The 22,158-nt window shown below is 67.9% G+C and overlaps 6 protein-coding genes across 6 annotated transcripts; 3 read left to right on the top strand and 3 right to left on the bottom strand.

Annotated features, from left to right (window-relative positions):
* Nucleotides 1–3: 3 nt before the first annotated feature.
* Nucleotides 4–1,231, top strand: FA09DRAFT_328979 (class I glutamine amidotransferase-like protein). The gene is made up of 4 exons (XM_025741984.1): nucleotides 4–313; nucleotides 369–455; nucleotides 514–668; nucleotides 726–1,231. The coding sequence occupies exons 1-4, from the start codon at nucleotides 58–60 to the stop codon at nucleotides 1,188–1,190; spliced, it is 963 nt and encodes a 320-aa protein (XP_025599293.1). The 5' UTR covers nucleotides 4–57; the 3' UTR covers nucleotides 1,191–1,231.
* A 552-nt stretch (nucleotides 1,232–1,783) lies between these two features.
* On the bottom strand, nucleotides 1,784–1,957 carry FA09DRAFT_291313 (hypothetical protein; the record flags this gene model as incomplete). The annotated part of the gene is made up of 1 exon (XM_025739975.1): nucleotides 1,784–1,957. A coding segment is annotated over one exon (174 nt), but the record flags the coding sequence as incomplete, so codon positions are not given.
* Nucleotides 1,958–9,800: 7,843 nt separating this feature from the next.
* FA09DRAFT_295782 (glycoside hydrolase/deacetylase) lies at nucleotides 9,801–11,854 on the bottom strand (the record flags this gene model as incomplete). Its single annotated transcript, XM_025740136.1, has 15 exons — nucleotides 9,801–9,916; nucleotides 10,110–10,245; nucleotides 10,310–10,377; nucleotides 10,437–10,474; nucleotides 10,529–10,576; nucleotides 10,632–10,645; nucleotides 10,715–10,752; nucleotides 10,806–10,864; nucleotides 11,045–11,148; nucleotides 11,207–11,257; nucleotides 11,308–11,318; nucleotides 11,373–11,446; nucleotides 11,498–11,610; nucleotides 11,699–11,712; nucleotides 11,794–11,854. The coding sequence occupies 15 exons, from the start codon at nucleotides 11,852–11,854 to the stop codon at nucleotides 9,801–9,803; spliced, it is 945 nt and encodes a 314-aa protein (XP_025599291.1).
* Nucleotides 11,855–12,395: 541 nt separating this feature from the next.
* Nucleotides 12,396–14,824, top strand: FA09DRAFT_359621 (hypothetical protein). The gene is made up of 2 exons (XM_025745136.1): nucleotides 12,396–12,953; nucleotides 13,048–14,824. The coding sequence occupies exons 1-2, from the start codon at nucleotides 12,556–12,558 to the stop codon at nucleotides 14,636–14,638; spliced, it is 1,989 nt and encodes a 662-aa protein (XP_025599290.1). The 5' UTR covers nucleotides 12,396–12,555; the 3' UTR covers nucleotides 14,639–14,824.
* Nucleotides 14,825–15,139: 315 nt separating this feature from the next.
* On the top strand, nucleotides 15,140–16,239 carry FA09DRAFT_342881 (hypothetical protein). Its single transcript, XM_025744563.1, has 3 exons — nucleotides 15,140–15,179; nucleotides 15,254–16,053; nucleotides 16,108–16,239. The coding sequence occupies exons 2-3, from the start codon at nucleotides 15,534–15,536 to the stop codon at nucleotides 16,176–16,178; spliced, it is 591 nt and encodes a 196-aa protein (XP_025599289.1). The 5' UTR covers nucleotides 15,140–15,179; nucleotides 15,254–15,533; the 3' UTR covers nucleotides 16,179–16,239.
* FA09DRAFT_328970 (hypothetical protein) lies at nucleotides 16,217–20,995 on the bottom strand. The gene is made up of 4 exons (XM_025741983.1): nucleotides 18,768–20,995; nucleotides 18,244–18,711; nucleotides 18,025–18,191; nucleotides 16,217–17,971 (listed from the first exon to the last, which is right to left on the bottom strand). The coding sequence occupies exons 1-4, from the start codon at nucleotides 20,877–20,879 to the stop codon at nucleotides 16,339–16,341; spliced, it is 4,380 nt and encodes a 1,459-aa protein (XP_025599288.1). The 5' UTR covers nucleotides 20,880–20,995; the 3' UTR covers nucleotides 16,217–16,338.
* Between the last annotated feature and the right edge of the window lie 1,163 nt (nucleotides 20,996–22,158).

Here is a 22,158-nt window from a genome sequence, read left to right as displayed (position 1 = left end):
TGACGCGCCTCGCCTTATCACCCTTGCCGTTCTTCCACAACAGCAAGCAGCAACAGCATGCCGAGCAAGACAATCTCCATCGCGCTGCTCGTCGCAGACACGCCGCCCGAGCCCGTCGTGGCCAAGCGCGGCGACTACCTCACCATCTACCCAGACTTCCTGCAGCGCGCGCTCGCCGCCGTGCCGCGCCATGCGTGGCAGGACAAGGTCGAGCTGCACATCCGGCCGTTCGACGTCGTGCACAAGCGCGAGTTTCCCGACGAGGGACAGCTGGCCGACGGCCTCTGGGACGCCGTCATCGTCACGGGCTCGGGTGCGTGTGGCTGAAGTGATGTAGAGCTGGGCTAGCCTCACACATACCTCTCCAGCGTCTTCCGCGTACCTGGACCTCGAATGGACGACTGGACTTGCCAGCTGGCTGCGGAGCCTGGCTGAGAACCACCCGCTCGTGCGCAGTGAGTACCTCCAGCCGGACAACCACTGTGCCGAGAGCTCATCCTGCTGTGCGTCCAGTCATTGGCATCTGCTACGGGCACCAGATCATCGCGCGCGCCTTTGACGGCGAGGTAAAGCTCAACGAGAAGGGCTTCGAGATCGGCGTGTACGACGTGGAGCTCACGCCTGAAGGCCAAGAGTACCTGGGCTATGCCGAGAGGGAGCAGCACATGGTGCGGATGCGCTCGTACGACGGCCTAGTCCTGCAGCTGATGATGCTCCTCGCGCAGCACATCCATCAGGTCCATCGTGACATCGTACCTGAGCTGCCGCCGGCGTTCAATGGCACGGACTTCCTCAACATCGGCTCAACGGCGCGCTGCGAGGTGCAGGGCCTGGCGCTGCCGTACCCAACCGATGCGCCGCCGCTGCCTTCGACGGCCGGCGGGTCCGCATACATTGCCTTCGACGTCACCGGCGAGGCAACGGACTCGTCAGGCCCTGCTCCCGCGCGCAGCCTGCAGGTGCTGACCGTGCAGGGCCACCCGGAGTTCGACGAGGAGATTGTCACGACGCTCATCGATGCACGCAGCGAGATGGGCGCCATCTCGGGTCCGGACCGCGACGAGGGCCTACGGAGAGCACCGCTGCCGCACGACGGCAAGCGGATAGGCGCCGTCATCCTGTCCATGCTTGGCGTCGAGCCAAAGCGGACTGACGAGGGCACGCAGGCAGACGGCGGTGTCGGCGTGTAGTTTCATCATAGACAGTCGAATCAGACACGTTTGCAGCGGACAGACTTCAAGGTGCATTGGCGAGGCGCGCGAAGGGGTGGTACAGGCATGGTCAGGTGGCGAAGGCGCCAGCCGTCTGAGCGAGCAGCCCAGACGGCGGAGGCGTGCAAGAAGGGATGCGAGAGGAAGAGAGAGAAGTGCATAGAGAGGAGGGGTGCGGATGGTGGTACAGCAGAGGAGGACTGAGAGCACGGCCGATGGTGAAAGGTGTATGCGACCGGGGATATCAACAGATGATGAGCTGAGGAGTGAAACCGAATCTAGCGAAGAGCCACGACCGCCCGCTCTTTGCTTCCCACGCAGCTCTCATCTGCGGCCGTAGCGCTCGTGCTGCTCGTGGTGGTAGGCATAGCGCGGCGGCGACGGCGGACGGGCGTGGCGAGGGTCTTGGCCGCGGTTGCCGTGGTGGTGCGGCTCGGCCTGGAACATCTCGCGCACCTGCTCCGCCGCAGCAGTGCCGCCGACGGCGAAGCCGCCCGAGGGCGATGGGACGAGGATGCGGCGCCGAGCGTTGATGAACTGGAAGAGGTGTGCGCGTTAGCAATAGTGACGAGGCTCGGCACACGCTGCGGACCACTCACCCAGTTGGACACCTGGCTCATCGTCAAGCCAGTGGCAGCGCACAGCCGACGCTTCTCCTCGTCGGTCGGATACGGGTGGGTGGCGTGCTCCAGCAGCCAGGACTTCAGCAGGTCCGTTACGGCCTTTGGCAGCTTGCCGCGCTTGCGAGCGTTGGGCGCACCACCGTTCGAGCCGGCGTCACGCTCGTCAGGCCCGCCCGGGTAGCGGCCGTACTGGCCGTGCTGCTCCTCGCCGTACTGCTCGTGCCGGTTGGATGGCGATGGGTATGAGCGGCTCGTCGGCAGGCCGTGGCCGGACGGGTAGCCTCTGTCCACGCCGTCGCCTCGCAGGTAGTGCGGGTGCGAAGAGCTGGTGGCGACGTGATGGCGCTGAGCCTGCGACTGCTCCCGGTCGTATGCATGGCGCTGCTGCTCCTCGCCGGGGTAGAAGCGGCGCTCGTGCGAGCTGCCGGCGTTGCTGCTCGCCGCAGAGTACGAGGGACCTGCAGCGGCCGTGCCGATGAGATGCTGGCCGCCCGATGACGGCCGTGCATACTCACCACCGGTGTAGCGCACGTGCTCCTCCATGCTCTCGCGAGCTGCAGGCAGGCCACTGGCCGGCTGGCGCTCCGGACTCCAGCGCTCGTGCTCGCGCCGCCGCTTGTTCGAGTCCTCGTGCCAGCGGTCGCCCTGCGAGCGTGGCCGCGGCTCGCTGTCGTAGTCGCGGCCCTGGTGCGACACAAAGGGCTGAGGCGGCATCCCAGACGTGTGCGGCCGCATTGACTGCACCGTGGCGCTGGAAGGCATCGGGCTGGCGTCGAACGAGGCCTTGCGCTTCTGCGAGCTGTGCTGGTCCGAGAAGTTGCGCATCGCCTCGCGGTTCTCCAGCTGCGAGGTGGATCGTGCCATGTGTTGCGAATGTGTGAGAGCCTCCGCCGGACGCGGGCTCAGCAGGGAGCCGCGAGCGTACGGACGACCATCAGGAGCACCTCGGTCGAGCAGCACCGCAGACGTGCGCCGGCCGAGCTGTGTGAGGCTGGGCCGCCGCTCCATCTGCTCGTAGCCGAGCTGCGACGATGCATGGGAGGCAGCCGGCGAAGGGAGCGAGGCAGCTTGCGGTTGACGAGAGAAAGGCTCCCACGACGACGAGTGTTGCGCCGATGACGACGATGACGAGCTGGCAAAGCCGGGCAGACCGAGCGGCGGCAGCGACTCGCGCGTCCGCCGGAAGGTGTCACCGGGCCCCTGGAAGCGACCGGGCGTGCTGACGGGCACGGCCGGCTTCGGCCACGGGCTCGCCAGGTACTCGTCAAGTTGTGCGATGCCTGGCAGACGATCTTGTCCTCGCTCCGAGCCCTCGCTCTTGCCTGCACCGCCGTTGGAGGCGAGTGCGAGCTTGAGGTCGGGCCGTCGGCGCGATGATGAGTCGTCGTTGACGCCAGACGACGAGCCGAACGAAGAGCGTTGACCTTCGCCTCGGTTCCACGACGAGCCCGCCTCCTCGGCGCTCTGTCGTTGCCGGGCGGCGTCGCCGCCGTATGCGTGGTCCGCCTGGTGGTCGCCTCGCGACTGGTCGACGGCGAGGCGTGAGGAGGACGCCTGCTGCTCGTCGATCCGCAGAGCGGGATCGCGAGTCAGGTCGTCCGCGTTCCGCATCAACGGCGGCGGCGTCAGCGAGACGCGACGCATCTGGCCGTTGGCGGGAGCAGGAGACCGACGCGTCACGTTGCCGGCCGAGCCACTCGGTGGTCTCGAGTCGTCGCTGGCGAACGGCGTCGAGTGCCGAGGTGAAGAAGGATTCCGCGAGGAAGAGGGATGGGATGAGAAGCGGGCAGCACAGGAGGCTGTGAACGACGGGTGCGTGTACTGCGAGGTGTCAGCCACCGTGAAGTGCGGGGCGGACGGCTGGCTCACCGTTCGTGAGCTTGCTTGGTTCATCCAGGTGAGAGACGGCGAAAGGCGTGAAGAAAGTGAGACGACGCCAAAGCGGTCTCCTTATATCCTTCTCGCTGGCCGCAGAGAGATGTTCCACGGCAGAGTCTCGGCAGAGGGGTTGCCAATGAGTGGCACGGGTCGATTTGACGCAGAGCCGTCAAGGGGCCACTTGAGCGGGTCCGAGGCAGAGGGATAGCTCCCGGTCGGTCGGCGCCAGGGGTGACGTCCGAGGAGTCGCGTGCAGGCCGTCTGCAACGTCGGGTGCCAGCTATTTTTGGCACACAGCGAAGCTGATGGACGACTCGCTAAATGAGCGTTGAGAGGTCGGCGCAGACCCCTGACACGTGCCCGAGTGCAGGCCTCCGGGCGCAGTGCGGGCCCGAGTAAGGGCCTGGGCGAGCGAGAGGGGCCGTGCAGTTGCCGACACAGTGGTCGGAGAGCAACACAGGAGTGATGTGACAGCAGACGACGTGTGTCGGTGCGTGCCTCGGCGTCGGCGACGACGACGATGGATCAAGTCTGGTGCCTGGTGCCCGAGCGATCGCAAGTGCACGCCACGCGCGGAGATGCGTCAGCGACTGATTAGCAGCCGCAAGACAGGCGTGGCAGGCTGCCACTCTTCGCTGACGTTGCGTCGCTCTTCCGCTGTGCCCCTGACGTCAAAGTGCAACTGACGACGGAGGCAGGGAGGCGCGGAGAGCCTCCTGTCGTGTGCCGAGGGGTTCGGCGAGGTGGTGGTGGCGTCGCTGTGGCGCGACGGGGGCGGACCGAAGAACGGTCTGCGAGATGCGGATCTCGAACGGGCGGCTGTGGACCTGGGACGAGGAGCAAGCCGTCGGTGTGATGTGCTGCAGCACGAGGCAGTGCGGATCGATGAGCGGCTCCGAGCAGACAGCAGAGGTATAGCCGAGGCTATCGATGCTCCTCGAGCGTCGGTCGACGGTGCGAGGTTCCGGTGGTCGGAACGAGGGAGCGGTCGAAGCCCTGAAGGCGCACTCTGCTGGCCGGGATCGGACGGCAGCGAGACGTCGGAAGGTGTCCGGGTCCCGAGTGAGGCCAGGCGGCGACGGGCGGTGCGAGGCCGACGGTGTGACGGCGAGTGTGCCGTCGTGGTGTGCCGAGCAGACGAGGACGAGGTCCTGCGGCGGGCAGCGGGCGGCGCTGCGCTCGATGACGAGCGGGCGCTCTGCGGTGGCCGCGGGTGTGCCGCGCGCTGGGACGCGTGGGAAGGCTGGACGCCGGCGCGGGTCAGCGAGAGCTGCAACGGCGGGCGCGAAAAGGGGGGTGATGCCGGGCCGCCGATGGCGCACCCGTGCTTCTTGTATGGGCCTCGACGACGCATGCAATGGAGTCCGAGACACGCGTGCGCACGACAGGCCTGACAGGCGTGCCGGACGGGAGGGTCTCGTCTGGCGCACCTGTCATCCCGGTGCGGCGAGGCGAGGCCTGTGCTTGCTGCTGCGAGCGCGGTGCGGCAGAGGCAGCGGAGCGGCGATGTGCGCGCGGCGAGAGCGCCGACACGGCGCGCGCACCGCGCCGCCTGCCACGGGTAAGAGAGGGGCCCGCAGAGAAATGCGTGCGGCGCGCGCCCTCAGCCAGCGCGCCGCCCGCGCCGCCGCAGGACGCGCGTCGGGCAATTCGCTGTGGCTGAGTCTGTTTGCAGCTCGCTGCTCTCTTGCCCGCCTCGGCCAGCGTGCGCCGCGCGCGCGCCCGCAAGCCGTGGTGCTGGCCGCCTGCCGTCTGCTTCTGGCGCACATGGCGGCCCCAGCCCCAGCCCGCGCCGCCGCGTGCCTCTCGAGCGCTCTCTCTCAGTCTCTGCGTGCAGCCGGCGCGCCAACTCCACTGCACTCGTATCGGGCGCCACCCGACGTGCCCCTCGCTCCCGCCCTGCCAGTCTCACCTGGAACGTGATGCGTCAGCACGGCGTGGGCGCCGAGTCGAGGCGCTGCAGGGTGCTGCAAGATGAGGGCCTGGCCACGCAGAGTAGGTGCGGGGAGCGTGGGTGCGGCACGGATGATGGTGAGAGAGTGAGAGAACGAGGGTGAGAGAGGAGGAGAAGGAAGGGTGTCCGACGCTGCGCACCGAAGGACGACGACGACCCAAGTTGGAGCCTCCGCAGCAGCACCGCCCGTTGGTCGGACCATTAATTGCTGGCCTGCGCTGGGCAGCACCATGCACTCTCTGCGCTCTGCGTCCTCCTCCGCTGCGCCGCCCCGCTGCGGCGGTGCGAGCGGACCGGAGGGCCCTGGGGCAGTCGAAGCCTGCGGCCCACTGCTCAGGCTTGGCCTGCTGGGTTGCGCATGAGGCTTCGCTGCAGCGTTCCTGAGCATCGTTGCTGCTCCGACGCCGTAGCGCGGAAGACAGCGTCACAGGCTGACGTTGCCGGCAGCGTCCGCAGCGCGCGTAGTCGCCCTCGGACTCGGCGCTTTGGAGGACAGGCATCTGCATCGGTGCGGCCCCGAGCTAGTCTAGGCAGGCCGACGCTAGGCTCGCGTGCGGGCGATGCAGACGTGGACGATCAGAGACGGTGTGGAGCAGCGGAGCGCCCGACCGTTGGGGTGCCCGGAGGAGCCTCCGGCGAGCCGCAGCGGCATCAGGATGCAGCAGCGGGCACACCTCACTGCAATCAGGCCACGCTCCGCGACCCGTCGGAGTTGCCGCTCCAGGTCTGTGCTGCTGTTCTGCCTGCAGGTGCGCTGAGATTCTGAGGGTGTCCGACACGCACCCGCGCCCTCTCCACGCTGCATTGCTCGAGGCAAGGTGCGGATCGCGGTGCGGTGCAAGTGCGACATTCGCGCGGAGCCGCCGGACCGCGCTCGACAAGCTCTTGGCCTGTGTCATCTGCGCCGGCGGCTGCGACAGGCGGGCCGCCTGGAAGCTCGAGCTGCTGCTGCCGAACGTCGAGAGTGGAGCTCGGCCACGAGCTTGCTGCGGCTTCGCCCGCACGCCGGCACCTGTTCTGTGACATGCGCAGCGGGCGGAGTATCGATGCGCGCCTGTGCGGCCGTTACTCCGGCCTGACGCTGGGCGCAATGCGTTGCATGTGCACCCGGCCGTCTACACTCCGACGCTTCCTCTGATGCCGCTGCTTCGCAAGCGCGGTGCCTGTGTCGCGCGTGCCCGAGCGAGGCCGGCAGCAGCGCAGCGACGAGCGCCGAGGGCAACGGCAGATCCAGCCGCTGCCGAGCACCGCAGCTCGCGGCTCCCTCGGTACGCAAGCGACAGCGGGGCATCTGCATCCACATCGTGCGTGTGCGCTGCGCTGCACTGCGCTGCGCTGCGGCTGCTTGCTGCTGCAGCAAGCTGCGAGTGCGGCTGCGCTCAAGAACGCCCGCGCCAGCGTGGCACCTGGCTTGGCGGCGCTGAGACCGCCTGCGGCAAGCAGCGAGCGCTGCGAGAGGGCGTCCGCTGCGTTGTGCGCGCCGCAGTGGAGGCGTCCAGGCCGTGCGGGACAAGCCACGTCGCCTCTCGGAGGGGCAGTGCAGAGCCGCTGCATGCTGCGTGCTTGCTGTGTGTCTGCAGGGACGAACCGGGAGCGGTTGCAGGACGCGCATCGTCGGGCACCTCCACAGTCGTCGTCTGGCACGCCTCGGGCGAGGCCGGTCCGGCGTCGGGCGTGGGAAGCTGCTGGGCGGCGCGGGAGGCATGGACGAGCAGCATGGAGCGCAGCAGCCTCTCGCGCGGAAAGCTGACGGCTGGCCGACGACGAGCGGGTGTCGGCGCCCACGCCGACGCGGACGGCGGCCCATCGCCAGCGAATGGAGGGGCGGGAGGGGCGCTGCGCTGCGCGCGGTGTGCTGTGGCGCGCTGCTGCATGCTTCCAGGCCCCATGGGCGGCTGCTCGATGACATCTGCGCACAGCACACAGACGGCACCTGGGCAGTCGTCCGCGCGCTTGCCCTGGCGCATGCAAGCCACAGCACGCCTGCGGCCGTGGGCTGCAGATCGGCGCCCACGCCGGGGCGCGCGAGCCGCGTCTTGCTCTTGCTCGGCAAATCTTGCGGCCTGCAGCGGCCTGCAGCGAGGCTTCTTCCAGGGCGCGGCAGCAGCGCGGCGGCGCGTCGGCGCGACGCCCGAGCTTCGGCGCGCGATGTGCTCGCGTGGCTTCAGCGACGGCACAGGCGCAGCGGCTGCATCTGGTACACGTCGCAGCCGCGCGTCCGCGATGCAGGCACGCTGCCCGTGTGCCTCATTCCGCGGCTATTTTTTCGCGCCGCCGGCGCTTGCGGTCCAGGCGTGACGCCACGCTAACTTTCATCCACGGCTGCTCATCGTTCAGCGCGCCGAGGCACCAGGGCCGCGGCGCGCGCAAACGTCACCTCTATCAGCGCTCCGGGGGTGTTCACGTCGCTCTGGCCGCAGCGCGTCCCGCATCGCTGCATGCTGCAGCGGCGCATGCTGACCCTGCGTAAGCCTGGCCTTCCAGAAGCAGCACTCGCAGACGCACGCACAGCGCCCGGCTGCCTGCGCCGCCGGGTGCGCTGCGGCGCGCCTGTGCGTCATGGGCCGCCGGGTGGGCGCAGCGTCGCCGGGTTGGTGTGTGAGCCTGGCGAGCTCGCAGCTGCCCCCAACTCCGCCACTCCGCACTCCTGAGGAATCCGGCGCGGGGATGCGGCACCTGCAGCTGGCACCCGACCAGTAGAAGAGCTCGCGGAGGGCCCGCTGCCTCGATCCGCGCCCAGCGGCCAGATCTCGGCGCACGGCCACGCGACTCTGCCCTTCTCCTCCGCCGCCGCCGCCCTTCCACCGCCACACTCTGAGCCCGCGCTCCGCCCGAGGCCGTGGGCAGCGCAGCACAGCTGCTGCAGCTGGCACCGAGACCCGGAGCACTGGTGCTGGCCCCAGCGGGCCAGCTCAGACCGTCGTCTCATGCGCAGCGGCCAGCCGCCGCTCGGCCTCGGGTCCGCCGCAGCCTCGCAGCTACCACACTCCCAGGCGAGGCGAGACGAGACGCGCAGCATGTGCTCTCTCTCCGCCGGCCGTCGTCCGGACCGCTGCAGGTGTGAGTGCAACTCCGCACGCAGCAGACAAGGAAGCGGCTGCCCTGCTCGGCTGCCCGCGAAGCGTTGCCCGTTGCCGGCCTTGCCGCAGTGCCCGGGCTCAGGTGGCCTCCGAGATCGCAGCGGACCAGTGCAGCCGGGGCGCCGTCCTCTGTGACGAAGCGCATTGCTGCGCACGTTCTCATGCATGCTCAATACCCTCGTCGGAGCTGGCCGTCGGCGTTGCACCTTGCCTCCAGGAGGTGAGCAATACTCACACGCACGACTGCTAGCCCCGTCGGAGCTGCTCGACGACCCTGAGCGCCGGATGATCGCGAGAGTGATGTATCGGTCAGCATGTTGGCAGCTGTCGATGTGCCGTTGTGCTGTGGCAAGGAGGGAGGGAGAAAGAAGAAGAGTCGTCGTGCGAGGCACGTGGGTCGCGCTCGCTCAGCGCCCGGCGGAGGGTTCGGAAAAACAGGCGGCGCATCGGAGAGCGGGCGGGCGAGCCTCCGACGCAGGGTCGCGCATGCCATCCAGAGCCCGACGACGAGCATCGCGTGCTGAGCCCTCGCACGATGGAGTGCTTCCGGCGTGCTGCATCAGGAGCGCAGGGTCTCGCCAACAAGGCTCTCTGGGTTGCTGAGATGGACGCGGAGCGGCCACTCGTGCGGGCGCTGAGCGCGTGGCGTCCTGTGCAGCAGACGCCGCGATGAGGCTACGGGATCGGGCGCGATGCGCTGCGTAGCGTCGTGCGTGCGGGCGTCTGCATGCATCCGCCGGCGCAGCTGACGCTGCATGCTCCCTCTCGCAGGTCGCAGCGTCCACTGGCGTGAATGGCACGTCGAGCCACCGCACCGCCCGTCACCGGTCCCAGAGTGCGCCGGATGTGTCAAGCAAGTTCTGATTTGCGGGCAAGCGTCCATTCCAGGAGCAGGCGCTGTCGTCGCGCTGCCCCTCACCGCGGCAGGAGGCGATGTGATGTCTCAATCGACGCGAAACTCCGGCGGGGCGTCGGTGCCGAGTCGGGCTCCTGCTGGGCCTGCGCGGAGGCGCCTCGGCATCCTGCGCGTGCGCGCAGCTGCTGCCAGAGCGAGTTAAGCATCAGCGGCAGCGCCCTGCATGCTCTTCGGCATAACTGCGCCAGCCGCCGGCGGGCCTGCTTTGGCGCGAAAGGCAAGGCTCATCTCGTGCATCGTCACGAAGCGCACGCCTGTGGCAAGCGTGGAAGAGGGTGTGAGCTGTCGCTGTCATCTGTGGAAAAGCCGAGCATCGTTCGTGTGTCGACGTCGACGCGAGGGCCAACCGACTCGCGGGTGCGAACGGGATCGTACGGCGGAGTTGAAAGCATCGAAGCGAGCGCTGCCTGCCGCTGCCGCCGCCGCGCTCTCCTCCACGTTGCTTACCTTCATGCTGCTTGAGCCAGCTGATGAAGCGATCGAGCATCAGCATCACGTGTGCGCGCCCGGCGACGTCCGGATGGATGGTGAGCGGGTACACGGTGACCTCGTCGTCATCGTCGGCTTCGTTCTCGTAGATCCACTGGCGGCAGGGAGCGCGGCATGAGCCGGGTGCGCGCCGGGATGCAGCTGCAGGGCGCAGTCACCGTGAAGGTGTCCTTCCAGATCTGCTCGACGGCCTGCGGTGTCACCCAGCCGTGGCTGTTTGGAGCCTCTGCAGGACCATGTATCAGGCCACATCGACGCTGCGTCGGAGCTGGCAGCACAGCTCACTCTTGATGAACATCATCGGCGGCAGATCGTCCAGATACCTGCGACAGGCGTCAGCGAGGCATGCGCTGCGTCACCGCGCGGTGCAACGTCACCAGGAGGCCGGGATCTCGACGAGGCCTGTCTCCTTGCCCTTGATCATTCTGCCGGCGGACATGCGTCTAGCCTTTGCCTGGTCGCGTGACCAGGCATGCTCACGGCTTCATCCACTCCTGTCAGCGATCCATGCGCATCAGCAAGTGCCGCCAGCAACTGTCGCCAGGGCGGACGGGCCTGCGCACCTCTGCGGCTTTGTCATAGTCGATCTTCGTCCAGTAGTCTGCATCGAGGAGCTCGATCATTGGCCACCTGCTGCCACATCGAATTTCTCACCCTGGTCCCTGAGGTAGAACATGCGGCAGTCGTGGCTCTGCGGGTGGGTTGTAAGCGGTCTGCTGTGCGCCTCACCGACTTCGCACAGTGCACCTGGTTGCTGTGCTGTGTCACGCAACCCATGTCAGTAGGAAATGAGGCGACAGCATCTCAAGCTGGGCAGCCGCTCACGTCGTACTCGATGCCTGCCCTGCCGTGCGTCAGGCACAGCTCGCTGGGCGCTCTCAGAGCGCCGCAACGCACCGTACTCCAGAAGCATCTCGACGCCCTCCTTGCTCGTCTCCCACCACGGCGCCACGCTGCCGACGATGGGCTTGCCGGTGAACTCGGAGAGCTGCTTGTACTACAGCGTGGCGTGAGTATGAGGAGCGATCACAGCGAGGCCGTCACGTCAGTCTCACAGTCTTGTCGAGCACCGCGCGCTGTTGCTCAACGCTCATGGCCGTCGGGTTCTGCAGCAGCGTCAGCGGAAGCGCTGGAGCGCCGTACTCGAGCTGTGCACCTCGTGCGAGTCTGCGTGCGCGGGTCAGGCAGGGGCTCGTGGGCAGCGCCGCTCGCCGAGCTCACAGCCATGCAGGCCGATCTCGTGCCCAGCATCGCGGATCGCCTCGCACTCCTTCGGAAACGACTCGAGCGTGTGACTGATGGCGTATGTGAGTATGTGCTCCGTCACAGCTGCACTGCTGTCGCACCCCGGGATGAAGAACGTCGTGGTGATGCCGTGCTTCTTGAACAGCTTGAGCAGGCGCGGCAGGCCCACCTCGGCTGCGAAGGCGCCGCGCGATATGTCGTTGGGGCTGTCTTCCTGCACGCAGCAGGCAGCCGTGCGTGAGATGAATAGCACACAATCTGCACGATGCATGTGTGCATCTCCCTGAGCTGGCATCACTCACTCCGCCGTATGAGCCTGTCCGCAGCAGGCATCATCAAGCGTCAGTGCGTCACTCGCGCCGCCGCGTTCAGCCAGAAGCGCGTAGCATATGCTCACCCAGCCAGCCCGCCACGCAGTCGGCGTCAGGTGCGATCGAAACAAGGACTTCGCGCGGCATGATTGGCGTACTCGAACGGGTCTTTGGAGCGTGGAGATGGCCGTCAGGTGCTGAGATGGGTGCTCGACAGGCCGCACGGAGCAGCTGCCCGATCTCGCTACCCCGCATTGCCCACCAAGATGCCGTCACGTGATGCCCAGCGGCGCGGCACCGTCATGCTGCATCGCGCGGCTGTGCAGGCCGCTGCTCGACGCTCCAGCGGCGGCCGTGGCAAGCGTCGGCCTGCAACGCCCTACGGGAGACGAGCATAGCACTCCAGCACCAGCTTGCGCCTACGATGGATGATCGCTCGAGATGTGCGGCGAGCGAGGTGATGCTGCGTTCTGGCGCTGCAGTGAGATCTGCGGCGCTGCCAGGGTGCTGTGTGACGCGCGTGGCGGCGGCGCAGCAAGCCGCGGAGGGGTCGGCCCGGCCCGAGAGGCGGCGATTGCGATTTCTGGCGCCTTGCGGCGCCGCGTGACCTGGCCCTGCGACGTCCTTGCCGCCCTCGTCATCCTCTCCTTCTCAGCCAGCCTCACTTTCGTCTCTTACACTCAGCGTCCAGCTCCTCTTGCTCGCAGCCTTCTCCGTGTCTAGCACACCCACTGCCCTCCGTCTGCGCAGCGCACACCTCTGCCAGCCGCCAGGGTGCAGCGCACCTCCACACCCAGCCGCTGCGCGCGAGTGCGTCTGCGTGCATCTTCGAGCCCTCTCAGCCCGCCATGACTGCGCCGTCTGCCATGGCAGCCGGCGGCGGACAGGCGCCGTCGGTGCACCTGCGCACGCTGCCGCCGCTGCCGCCGTTCCGCGTGCCACACCCGATCCCCGACGCCGCGCAGCCCATCTCGGCGCTCAAGCTCAGCATCCTCTCCATCCTCACCGGCCAGATCTCGCCAGCCAGCTCGACACAGGCGGCCGTGGCGGCCATGACGCACAGCGAGCGTCTTAAGCAGGAGACGCTGCAGGGCTGGCGCCGCGAGATGCTGCGGATAGAGCTGCGCCAGAACGCGCTCATCGCGCCAGAGACGCGCGAGGGCGAGGCGCGGGACGAGGAGCTGGAGGGCTTTGAGCTGGCCGACGACCACGACTGCGCGCTGCTGGAGGACGGCGATGAGATCATGTGAGTACAACGACAAGGTCGAGCGATGTACCGACGAGAAGGCAAAGCCCGGCTTGGCTGGTCACCGCATACTGTGGCTGACACTTGCCTGCAGCATCCGCGTCAAGCCACCACACACTCTGGAGTCTCTTCGTCTCCCGGCACTGCCTCGCGGGCATGTCTTCGGCTTGCCTGCTGGCAGCCTGACACGAGCAGGCACGCTGTCCGCACCGCCGCCCTACAGCGTCCTCAACCCGCGCGAGCCGTCGTCGCACAGCTCCAGCGTGGCCGGGCAGCCGCAAGCCAACTTCCACCAGCACCAGTACCGCGACCCAAGTCGCGGCTTCCGCGTCATTTCTGCTGCGGAAGCGTCTGGCGCTCAGGGCGCTCGCACTCGGCCACGCCTCGGCAATGGCCGATCAAGTAGCGCCGCGGGACCAACGCCCGGCCCGTATCGCCCACCTCCACTCGCAGCAGCTCCGCCCGAGGAGCGTCGCAGGCGCGGCTCGCGCAACGGCGCACCGTCAAGTCCGCCGCTCGACAGCGGCGCTGCTCAGAGCGGCAGCCGCACGCCGACCTCAGTCACCGGCCTCAACGCGATGCAGAGTGCGCCGCCGGCACCACACCGGCGACACACGAGCGGCGCGACGTCTCACGACGATGCCTTGCGTCCGACAGCAGCCACGTCGGCAGGCATGAACGGCAGCGGGCCACCAGCTGGCGCAGCTGCGATGCCTAGCACTGCGCTGGTCATCGGGCCGGGCGTGCAGGGCCGCTTTGGAGCTGTCCCTGCCGAGTCGCCTGCACAGAACATCAATCCGGAGTACGGCAACGCTGCGGCGTTTGCCTCGTTCACCGCTGCAAGTGGAGAGGTGCGGCCAGCAAAGCCGAAGAAGAAGCACTCGAGCAACGGCCGCGCCAGTCGTGGCGAAGGAGATCGGGAGGGCAGAGCGCGTGTCGCTGCAGAGGCAGCTGAGCGGCGCGCTCAGGATCTGGCTGTCGAAGGCGAGCCGACGCGCCCGAAGCCTGCTGGACGCCAGATCAGCAGCAGCTCAGCAGGCCGGCAGCGAGTCGAGCTACCTCCTGCGCCGCTCCTGCCACCGATCCGCAACCTTGCTCCGTTCCCATCTGCGGCCGGCCCCAGCGAGACGCTCGCGCACATGCCCTCTGCGGCGACTGCGCCAACGGTCAATCCTCCGCAGGGCATGAGCGCGCTGGACGAGCAGTTGGCCAACGATGCGGCCCTGGCCCTCGCTCTGTCCGGCCAGGACGACTTTGGCCGCGACGACGGGCGCTCTGAGCAGTCTGGCGCCTATTCTGGCACGTCTCGCTCGACGAGCGGGCCCTCGAATGTGCCTCAAGCTCTCACGCCCTCGCCACTTGCCACACCGCCTATTGCGCAAGGCGAGACAGCCGATGGCGCCGCTGCAGTCGACGAGCCGCGCGCGAGCAAGGCGGACCGGCGCTTCGCAGCCGTGCAAGCCTCGCTGGCCAAGGAGCGAGCGCGGCAGGCCGAGGCTGACAAGGCGCGAAGTGCCGAATTGCAGGCGCGCGAGGCGCGAAGGGCGGAAGAGGCTCGTAAACGTGCCGAGGAGGAGAAGCAGCGCAAGGTGCAGGAGCAGTGGGAGCTGTGGGAGGAGATCAGGCGCAGAGAACGCAAGGCTGGCCTGCCGCCGCCGCCGGTGGCGAACCGCCTCGAGGACTGAGAGCAGACTGCGCTCCCTGTCGTTCAATATTTCGATGCGTGCGTCTTCCGTCGCATTTGACTCGATCTCACAGCTGTCGGACCGGCCACCTTCTCCCATTGCGCCCACACGCCGCTCTCGCTGTCCCACGCATCCTCTGTATCTCCTCACATCGCCGCCGCCACGCAATGACTTGTATCCACAGGGCCTGATGCTCGATGCTTGCGGTTATGAGCGCTGTGGTGTCTGCGTCGTGTGCGATCCGGCAGGGCTTGTCGGATCTCAGTTGAGCCGCGGATGTGGAGCCGGCGGCAGCGCTGAGCGTGCCGCGGCAACGGATGCCGTGCGGCACGACGGCACGCACGGCGCGCGCCGGCCCGTAACGCCGAACGCGTGTGTCTCTCGGGCGTAGGACGGTGTGCAGCTTGCCTCTCGACCGCAACGACCTTCCTCACCGCAGCCATGTCCTCCTCAAAGCTCACACAGCGCCACGCCGCGGGCACCAACGACCCGCTGGCCGTGCTGGACGATGCCGACGCCGACGCGCCCATGGACGCCGATGGTGAGCGCACCTGGCACTGGATGTGGCCCTCCACTCTGCAGTGCGCTGACGTGCCGCCATGCGACGCCTGCCAGACCAGAAGGCTGTCGTGCAGGAGCTGCGCGAGCGCAACTCACAGAGCGACTACATCGCGCGTATGGGCATGCTGGTGCTGATTGCTGGGCTGGGCTTCCTGTGAGTGCCGCTGCTGCTCTGCGTGTGGTGGTCGCTGTACTGGGCCGGACAGCACGGCGGCCAGCATACAGGAGGGCTGTGCCCGCGCCTGCTGTCGCACACTGCTTGCGTGATGTGGTCCCGGCATACAGTCCTGTCTGCGCCCGCAGCTGACCGGTCGAGCGCAGCTATTGCACGCCCATGCCCGCATACCTCACCAACACGCATCCCGACACGCACTTCCACATGCTCTTTGTGCACCACGAGGCCGATGCGACGCACGACGACCTGACGCGCCTGCCGATTGCGCCCATCTACACCGTCTTCCTCGCAAGCACCGGCTGCCTGCTGTGGGCGGCGTGGCGCGAGACGGCAGACCGCATGGGCCTCATCAAGCGCAAGGGCCTGCCGTACCCGCAGCAGCCGCACCTCTTCGGCACGGCGCCCGGCTGGCTCGTCAAGTCGTTGACGGACCTGCGCTACCACCCGACCAACATGGCCGGCTACAAGGCGCCGGCACCCGGCACGATGAATCGCAACACGGGCGCCGACAACCCGCCAAACTTCATGACCAAGATGCACCCGCGCAACCTCTACCTCATGCTCGTCTTTGTCGCCAGCTGGCCGCTGCCGCTCATGACGTTCGGCGCCGGCGCATTCGGCGCGGCCGCGTGGTGGGCGCTGACGCCGCTGGTGCTGGGCCTGCTGCTGCTGATCGAGTGTGAGTGGTGGATCGCCAGCGCGAAGCTGCTTCGCTGACGCTGCGCTCGCACAGACATCATCAACCAGGCGGAAATTGCCGCGAAGGGCCTCGACGGCATGCGGTATCAGTACAAGTCGGCCTAGGGGCGCCACCTCGCTCTCTCGGACACAGCAGAAGTGGGCCTGGCAGGCATGCACGTCAATCGGATCCGGTGATGTGCATTTGGGTGACGCGAGGGATGCCCGGGGGTGTGGTGGATACAGTGGTAGGTGACGATGTGTGGTCCAGAGGGGCGCGGCGCGTCTAGTTCTGCGTCGCCGCATCGACGCTGATGGCGCTGGCAAGGCCCATGCCAAGCACGTCGAGCCAGGCGCCGAGGTCGTCGACGACGCGCGCAAGCTCGGCGTGGACGCCGCCGTTGGCGTCGAGGTTGGAGAAGTCGAGGGCACGCAAGCGCGGACCAGTCGGCTGACCTGGCGGGACACCTGGCCAGCCGCTGCCGTCGGCGGCGTCGCCCGAGTCGGTGCGGGCGAAGCCGGCGATCTGCGTAGGGTCGCTGCCGCCGTGCTGCAGGCGCGAGTGCACGATTGGCCGGCCGAGGCCACCGGCGCTGGGCCGCAGCGGCGACGGGCCCCAGGCCGCCGCGGCGCGCTGGCTGTTGGTGGCAGACATAGGCGGGAAGTAGGCCGAGGCCGAGACGCTTGGAGAGGGCGGCAGGGTGTCGGTGAGGTCCAGTGTGCCTGGCGGTGCCAGGTCGTAGTGACGCGCGGCCACGGCATCGCGGAAGGAGGTGGTGTGGGGCGCCGCAGAGATGCTGCGTCCAGGCAGGGCGGGCGCGACAGCCTGTGCACCGTCGTACGCATGGAATGGCCGGCTGCGGCTTCCGCTGCGGCTGCGCATGCCGTAGGATGGTGTCTGCGCAGCATAGCGCTGTGCAGCCACGAGTGCAGCTGTCGCAGCCTGGGCCGCCGTGCGCTCGGCCTGTGCTGGCGCAGACGCTGGCCCGTCATCGGCTGACGGCCCTGCGGAGCGCGCACGCAGGATTTGAGGCTCGGGCCATTCGCCTGCTTGCCCGAGCTGCTCTGTGGCTGCACGCGTCGGCCCTGGAGGCCGTCCGAGCGATCCAGCAGCGACGGCCGTCTTGAGCGCCTGCGCAGCTGCATTGGAGTCGAGTGGCACGATACGTGGCCCGCGCATCTGCGAAGGCGAGGCGGACAGCGCATGCTGCGGCAGCTCCGAGGGCAGGCTCTCCTGCGCGTTCGAGAACGCCGACGACTTGTCGGACGCACCCGAAATGTTGCTGATGCCGCGGCGGTGCGCCAGGCTGGACTTGCTCGCATGTCGGGCGTGGCCACTGAGTGAGGTGCCGGCCGAGGTGGACCCGCTGTGAGGCAGGGTCGTGTCGCCAAACGACGTGTCTGCCGTGACAGGATCTGTGCTGTCCGTAGACGGCTGCGGGCGGTGCTCCCGGAGCCGACTTGCTGCTGGCGGATTGAAGGCTGCCGCGCGCGGCGTGCCCAGCGCGCTGGAGTCGCCGCCACCGCCGCCGAAGCGGAAGGGTGTGTTGCCCATCCCTGCGAAGCTCGCCTTGTCCTCTGCGGCAGCCGCGCTGGCAGCGGCGGCGGCAGTCACTGGCGCGACGCCAGCAGGCGGCGGTGGCGCCGGGCGCACGTCTGCCGCCCGCAGGGTGGACAGCGAAGGTATCGCCTTGGGCGAGCCCGGACGGCGCAGTGCGCTTGTGTTCTCTGCCGGCAGAGTCTCGACTGCCGGCGTGCCATCAGCAGCGTCGAAGAGACGCAACAGAGGGTGATCACGGATAGGCTGCGGCTGGACGATGTCCTCGTCAAATCCATCGTACGCTTCGTGGTCGCGCAGAGTGTTGAAGACCCAGCCGTCGTCGCTCTCGCGCCCATCGAACATGAACGAGTCGCGGTTACTGTGGACACTGTCAGCAGGCGCAGTGGACAGTACGTGCCGACAGTCGCTCACCCAGCGTCGTTCAGGTCAGCAGCCTCGGCGCCAAGCAGACTCATGCGCATGCCGCCGCTCTTGGTCCATGCGGTGTAGTTGTTGAGCAGCTCCTTGAGCACAGAGTTGGGCGTCTTGGCAAAGCTCTTGATCCACTTGCTCTTCGCAAGCTCGTCTGCGTTGGGTCGCTGCACGAGTGTCAGCGCAGTACATAAGCCAGCAGCGACACGCTGTGCTCACCTCGCGCGGCTCTTCGTTGAGACACATCGCCAGAAAGTCGCGCATCAGCGGCGAGAAGTTGCCGTCGACCGGCAGGCGCGGAGGCTTGCTCTTCGGGATGAGCATGATTGCGCGCATCTGCTCCTGCTCAGCGTGCGGCGGGTTGCCGCACGCCATCTCGTAGAGCGTGATGCCCAGGCTCCAAATATCGGCGCTCTGGTCGTACGTCTTGCCCTCGGTGATGACCTCTGGCGCCATCCAGTAGGGCGTGCCCACAAACGTCGAGCGCTTGGCGTGCACGCTCGACGAGACCAGCGACGCTGCGACGCCAAAGTCGCAGAGCAGCACGCGGCCCTGCACCGTCAGCAGGATGTTGGCAGCCTTGATGTCGCGATGGATGATGCCGGACTTGTGCAGGTAGGACAGGGCCACGAGCGACTCGCGCACGACGAGACCGCAGAAGCGCTCGGACAAGGGGCCAGCTTTCATCTGAGCGGGGAAAGGTGAGTTGCATCGCAAAGTAGGACGGCCGGGCTGCGACTCACCACTGTGCGCACGCTGCCGCCTTCGGCAAAGTCCATCACGATCCACAGCTCCGTCTTGATGAGCCAGCAGCCCCAGTAGCGCACGATGTTCTTGCTTTCCGCGTCGCGCAGCTGGGTCAAGGTCGCGACCTCCTTCTGGATGTCCGACACATCGTCCTCCGGCGTGTCCAGATTCACTACCTTCAGAGCGACGGCGCCGCCGGTCGGCACGTGCACGCCGCGGTACACCGCTCCGTACGCTCCTCGTCCGACCAACTCTTGCCGCCGGAACAGCGAGTGCAGCGACTGGGAGCCAGATCCGTTGGTTGCGGCAGGCGCCCCGTTCCGGCCATTCGGTGGCCCGCGGCCTCCTCCCGCTCCGCCATGTCCACCTCCAGCTGCGTCGCCTCCACCGCCGTTGCTGGTGCCTCTTGTTCCCCAGCCTCGTGGACCTCCAGCGCCGCCACCAGCGCCCACGCCGACCATGTCACCTCCCGTCCGGCCGCCCTCGCCCGCGCTGCTGTCTGCGCTAGACTTGGCTGCCGCTCGTGGCAACCTTGCAGAGGAAGGCGCGCCTCGAGCCGGCGGTCCTGAAGTTTCGGCAGCGACGGCAGGCGGCGCTGCGTCGAGCATCGGTGCGCCACGCTCCAAGGCCGCAGCACTCGCTTCTCTCTGTGCTCGCCGCCACACAGCAGCCGCGCCCAGTGGCCCGCGGCTGCCAGGCGTGGGAGAGGGAGAGGCCAGCACAGGCGCTGCGGATCCAGGAGTAGGCGTGACGGAGCTGCGCCCATCGGTAGGAGACTCTGGCTGCTGCAGCAGTAGTCGGTTGTCTATCGCCCGTGGAGTGGCAGACTCGGAGCCTGCGCGGCCCCGCGACGGGGTCCGATCTGGAGTGGCATACGCATGCGTAGGCTGTCCTTCTTCTGGCAGCAGAATGACCTTAGGCGTCGGGCTCGCAGTTGGTGGCAGCGTGTACAGCGGGCCGTCGCTGGAGGCGCTCGCAAAGCTGGCCCTTCTGAGCGCGCCGTTGCTCGCTCGTTTGAGGCTGCGCAGTGCCCGAGCGGCCCTGCTGCTGCCGTCGTCGTCATCCGGCTTCGCTGGCGTCGGCGCAAACTCAAAGTGTTCGCCTTCCGCCTCTGGCACTGGCATGGCGTTGAGCTGCGCCTGCACCCGTGCTGCCGAGATGAAGGACAAGCGGCGCGACGAGGGACGCGAGTGCGCAGAGGCGCCGCCCGCTGAGGTGGCAGGCGACGGCGTGCGGCTTGGAGACCACCAGCTGGGATGCGGCTTACTGAGTTCTTGGTCTGAGAGCTCTTCAGTCGAACCACGCCCAAGCGTCCAGAGCGGTGGAGCCTCGCCCACCGCACCATCATAGCGCGGCGTCGGCGCAGGCAGGTCGACACTGCCGCCCTCCTTCTTGCGCCTACCGCTGCCAGATGCGCCGCTCGAGGCCAGCATGCGCTTGAAGTCCGAGCTGGCGCGGCGCATCGAGGAGCCCGCACGACGCATGACCGAGCTGGGCGAGTGCGGGCCCGTGCTCGTCGTTCCGCCGCCCAGACGCAGCGCCTCCAGCATCTCGGCCTCACCGCGCGTGAATGGCCGATGCATCGGCGACGAGCCGTCATGCAGCGGCATCGAGGATGGCGGTGTCGAGGGCGCACGAGGACCTGTGCTGGAGGATGCTGCGCTGCCTGCACTTATGCTCGACGCGGCGCGCTTGTGTTGGTACCCCGGCCGCTTGACGCTCCGATGCAGCGGCCCATCGTGCGACGAGGAGGCGGAGAGGGCAGCACCGGCGACGTACGTCGGACGACTCGCCTCGCCCATACTGGCGTCACGCACGCGCAGCGGTGCAACCTGCGGCTCCTCGTCCGAGTCAGAGGCAAAGGTCTCGTCGAGGCCCGCTCCGGCAGGCAGCCGCGGCGCGGCAGACGAGGAGAAGGAGAGGCGGTGCGGCGGCCGGGCGGGCACAACGACTGCGCCGTAGGGCAGCCGTGACGGGCCGTCGGCGGCTGCGGACGACGGAGCGTTGTAAGTCGCGCCTCTGGAGCGGGCGAGCAGCAGCGGCGGCTGCGGCTGCGACAGGAGACGCCGTGGCGGCGAGGCAGCGGTGGGCAGCAGCGGCGGCTCCATCAGAGCACGCGCTGGCTGCGGTGCCTACAGCCGAGTGCGCTGTGAGGTGAAGCGCAACTGCGTCCGCTCGGGTGGATGAGAGAGGCAGAGATGGGAAACGGCGAGGTGGTGGTCGGGTGTGGAGAGGCCGAGCACAGCAACACCCGTGCGAGGGTCTATTCAGGGGCTGCGCGCGCTTTGTATTCTCATTACAGCGGGGCACAGACCTGAATACAGCTCCACCCTGCCTCCACCTCGCGCGCGGCGAAGAAGTTGCGTCTGCTGCAGCCCGGTGTCAGCTCTTCTCGACACGACCATCACCCCTCTCACTCGCGACAGCCTCTCTTTCCACTTGCAGCAGCTTTGAGCTCATCAGCCAGCACACACCTGACGCACCCGCTGCGCAGCAGCTGCCCGCCGACATGCCGCTCCCGCCGCTCACGGCGCCCGGCCCGGCGCTGCAGGCCACGCTCTTCACCTCGTGGTACCCCAACTTCCGCAAGGTCTCGCCCAAGGCGACCATCGTTGATGTGCTCTCGCTGCAGCCGGACTTCCTCGAGTGGATGGACCAGGACGGCCTCGTGCTGCCCAAGGGCAGCGGGCGCCCGGCGGGCAAGGAGCACGAGGAGTCAGACGACGAGGCGGAGAGCGAGAGCGACGACGATGACGAGCCGAAGCGCGCACCCACGAGCTTTCCGAAGCTCGATGCGCGCATCAGAGAGGTCATCAGCACGTACGATGGTGCTTGCTTCCCGAAGCTCAATTGGAGCGCGCCGCTGGTGAGTGCCTCTCATGCCGACAGCATGCTCGTGTGACGTCGCGAGGCTCACACGCCAGTGCAGGATGCCGCCTGGATCGTGCCTGGCTCTACGCTGCGCTGCACGACCCCAGGAGACGTTTACATGCTGCTGAAGTCGTCCGACTTCATCACCTCGGACATCGAGCAGGCCCGCGTGCTGTTCGAGTCCTCGCAGGGTCCGACGTCCGCGCCCGCCGCCGATGCATCAGTTGCCGCCAGCGACGAGATGGAGGTCAGCGTGTCCACCTCTGCGCCAAAGGTGGCACTGCAGAGCGTGCCGTGCTCTCTCGTGCTGAAGAAGTGGTTCGACATGCCGCCGTCGCACGAGTTCCGCTGCTTTGTGCGCGCTGGCCGTCTGCTCTGCGCCACGCAGCGCGACCGGACATTCTACGAGCACCTGCAGCCCGCGTCGATCCAGACGACGATTCGCAAGCGTCTCGCTGAATTCTTCGAGTCTCACCTGAAGCCAAGGACGCCGCCGCCGGGCGCCAAGCCCGGCCG

The sequence above is a fragment of the Tilletiopsis washingtonensis genome (assembly GCF_003144115.1).
Source record: "Tilletiopsis washingtonensis strain MCA 4186 unplaced genomic scaffold FA09scaffold_7, whole genome shotgun sequence".
Lineage (NCBI taxonomy): Eukaryota > Fungi > Basidiomycota > Exobasidiomycetes > Entylomatales > Tilletiopsis > Tilletiopsis washingtonensis.
This window is presented reverse-complemented; position numbering and strand designations above follow the sequence as displayed.

Coding starts and splice junctions, on each gene's coding strand:
- FA09DRAFT_328979 (XM_025741984.1), top strand. CDS start 58: ATGCCGAGCAAGACAATCTCCATCGCGCTGCTCGTCGCAGACACGCCG. Junction 456..513: donor GAACCACCCGCTCGTGCGCA/GTGAGTACCTCC, acceptor CTGTGCGTCCAG/TCATTGGCATCTGCTACGGG. Junction 669..725: donor CCGAGAGGGAGCAGCACATG/GTGCGGATGCGC, acceptor CTCCTCGCGCAG/CACATCCATCAGGTCCATCG.
- FA09DRAFT_359621 (XM_025745136.1), top strand. CDS start 12,556: ATGACTGCGCCGTCTGCCATGGCAGCCGGCGGCGGACAGGCGCCGTCG. Junction 12,954..13,047: donor GAGGACGGCGATGAGATCAT/GTGAGTACAACG, acceptor ACTTGCCTGCAG/CATCCGCGTCAAGCCACCAC.
- FA09DRAFT_342881 (XM_025744563.1), top strand. CDS start 15,534: ATGCCCGCATACCTCACCAACACGCATCCCGACACGCACTTCCACATG. Junction 16,054..16,107: donor CCTGCTGCTGCTGATCGAGT/GTGAGTGGTGGA, acceptor GCGCTCGCACAG/ACATCATCAACCAGGCGGAA.
- FA09DRAFT_328970 (XM_025741983.1), bottom strand. CDS start 20,879: ATGGAGCCGCCGCTGCTGCCCACCGCTGCCTCGCCGCCACGGCGTCTC. Junction 18,192..18,243: donor TCAACGAAGAGCCGCGCGAG/GTGAGCACAGCG, acceptor ACACTCGTGCAG/CGACCCAACGCAGACGAGCT. Junction 17,972..18,024: donor GCTGACCTGAACGACGCTGG/GTGAGCGACTGT, acceptor CAGTGTCCACAG/TAACCGCGACTCGTTCATGT.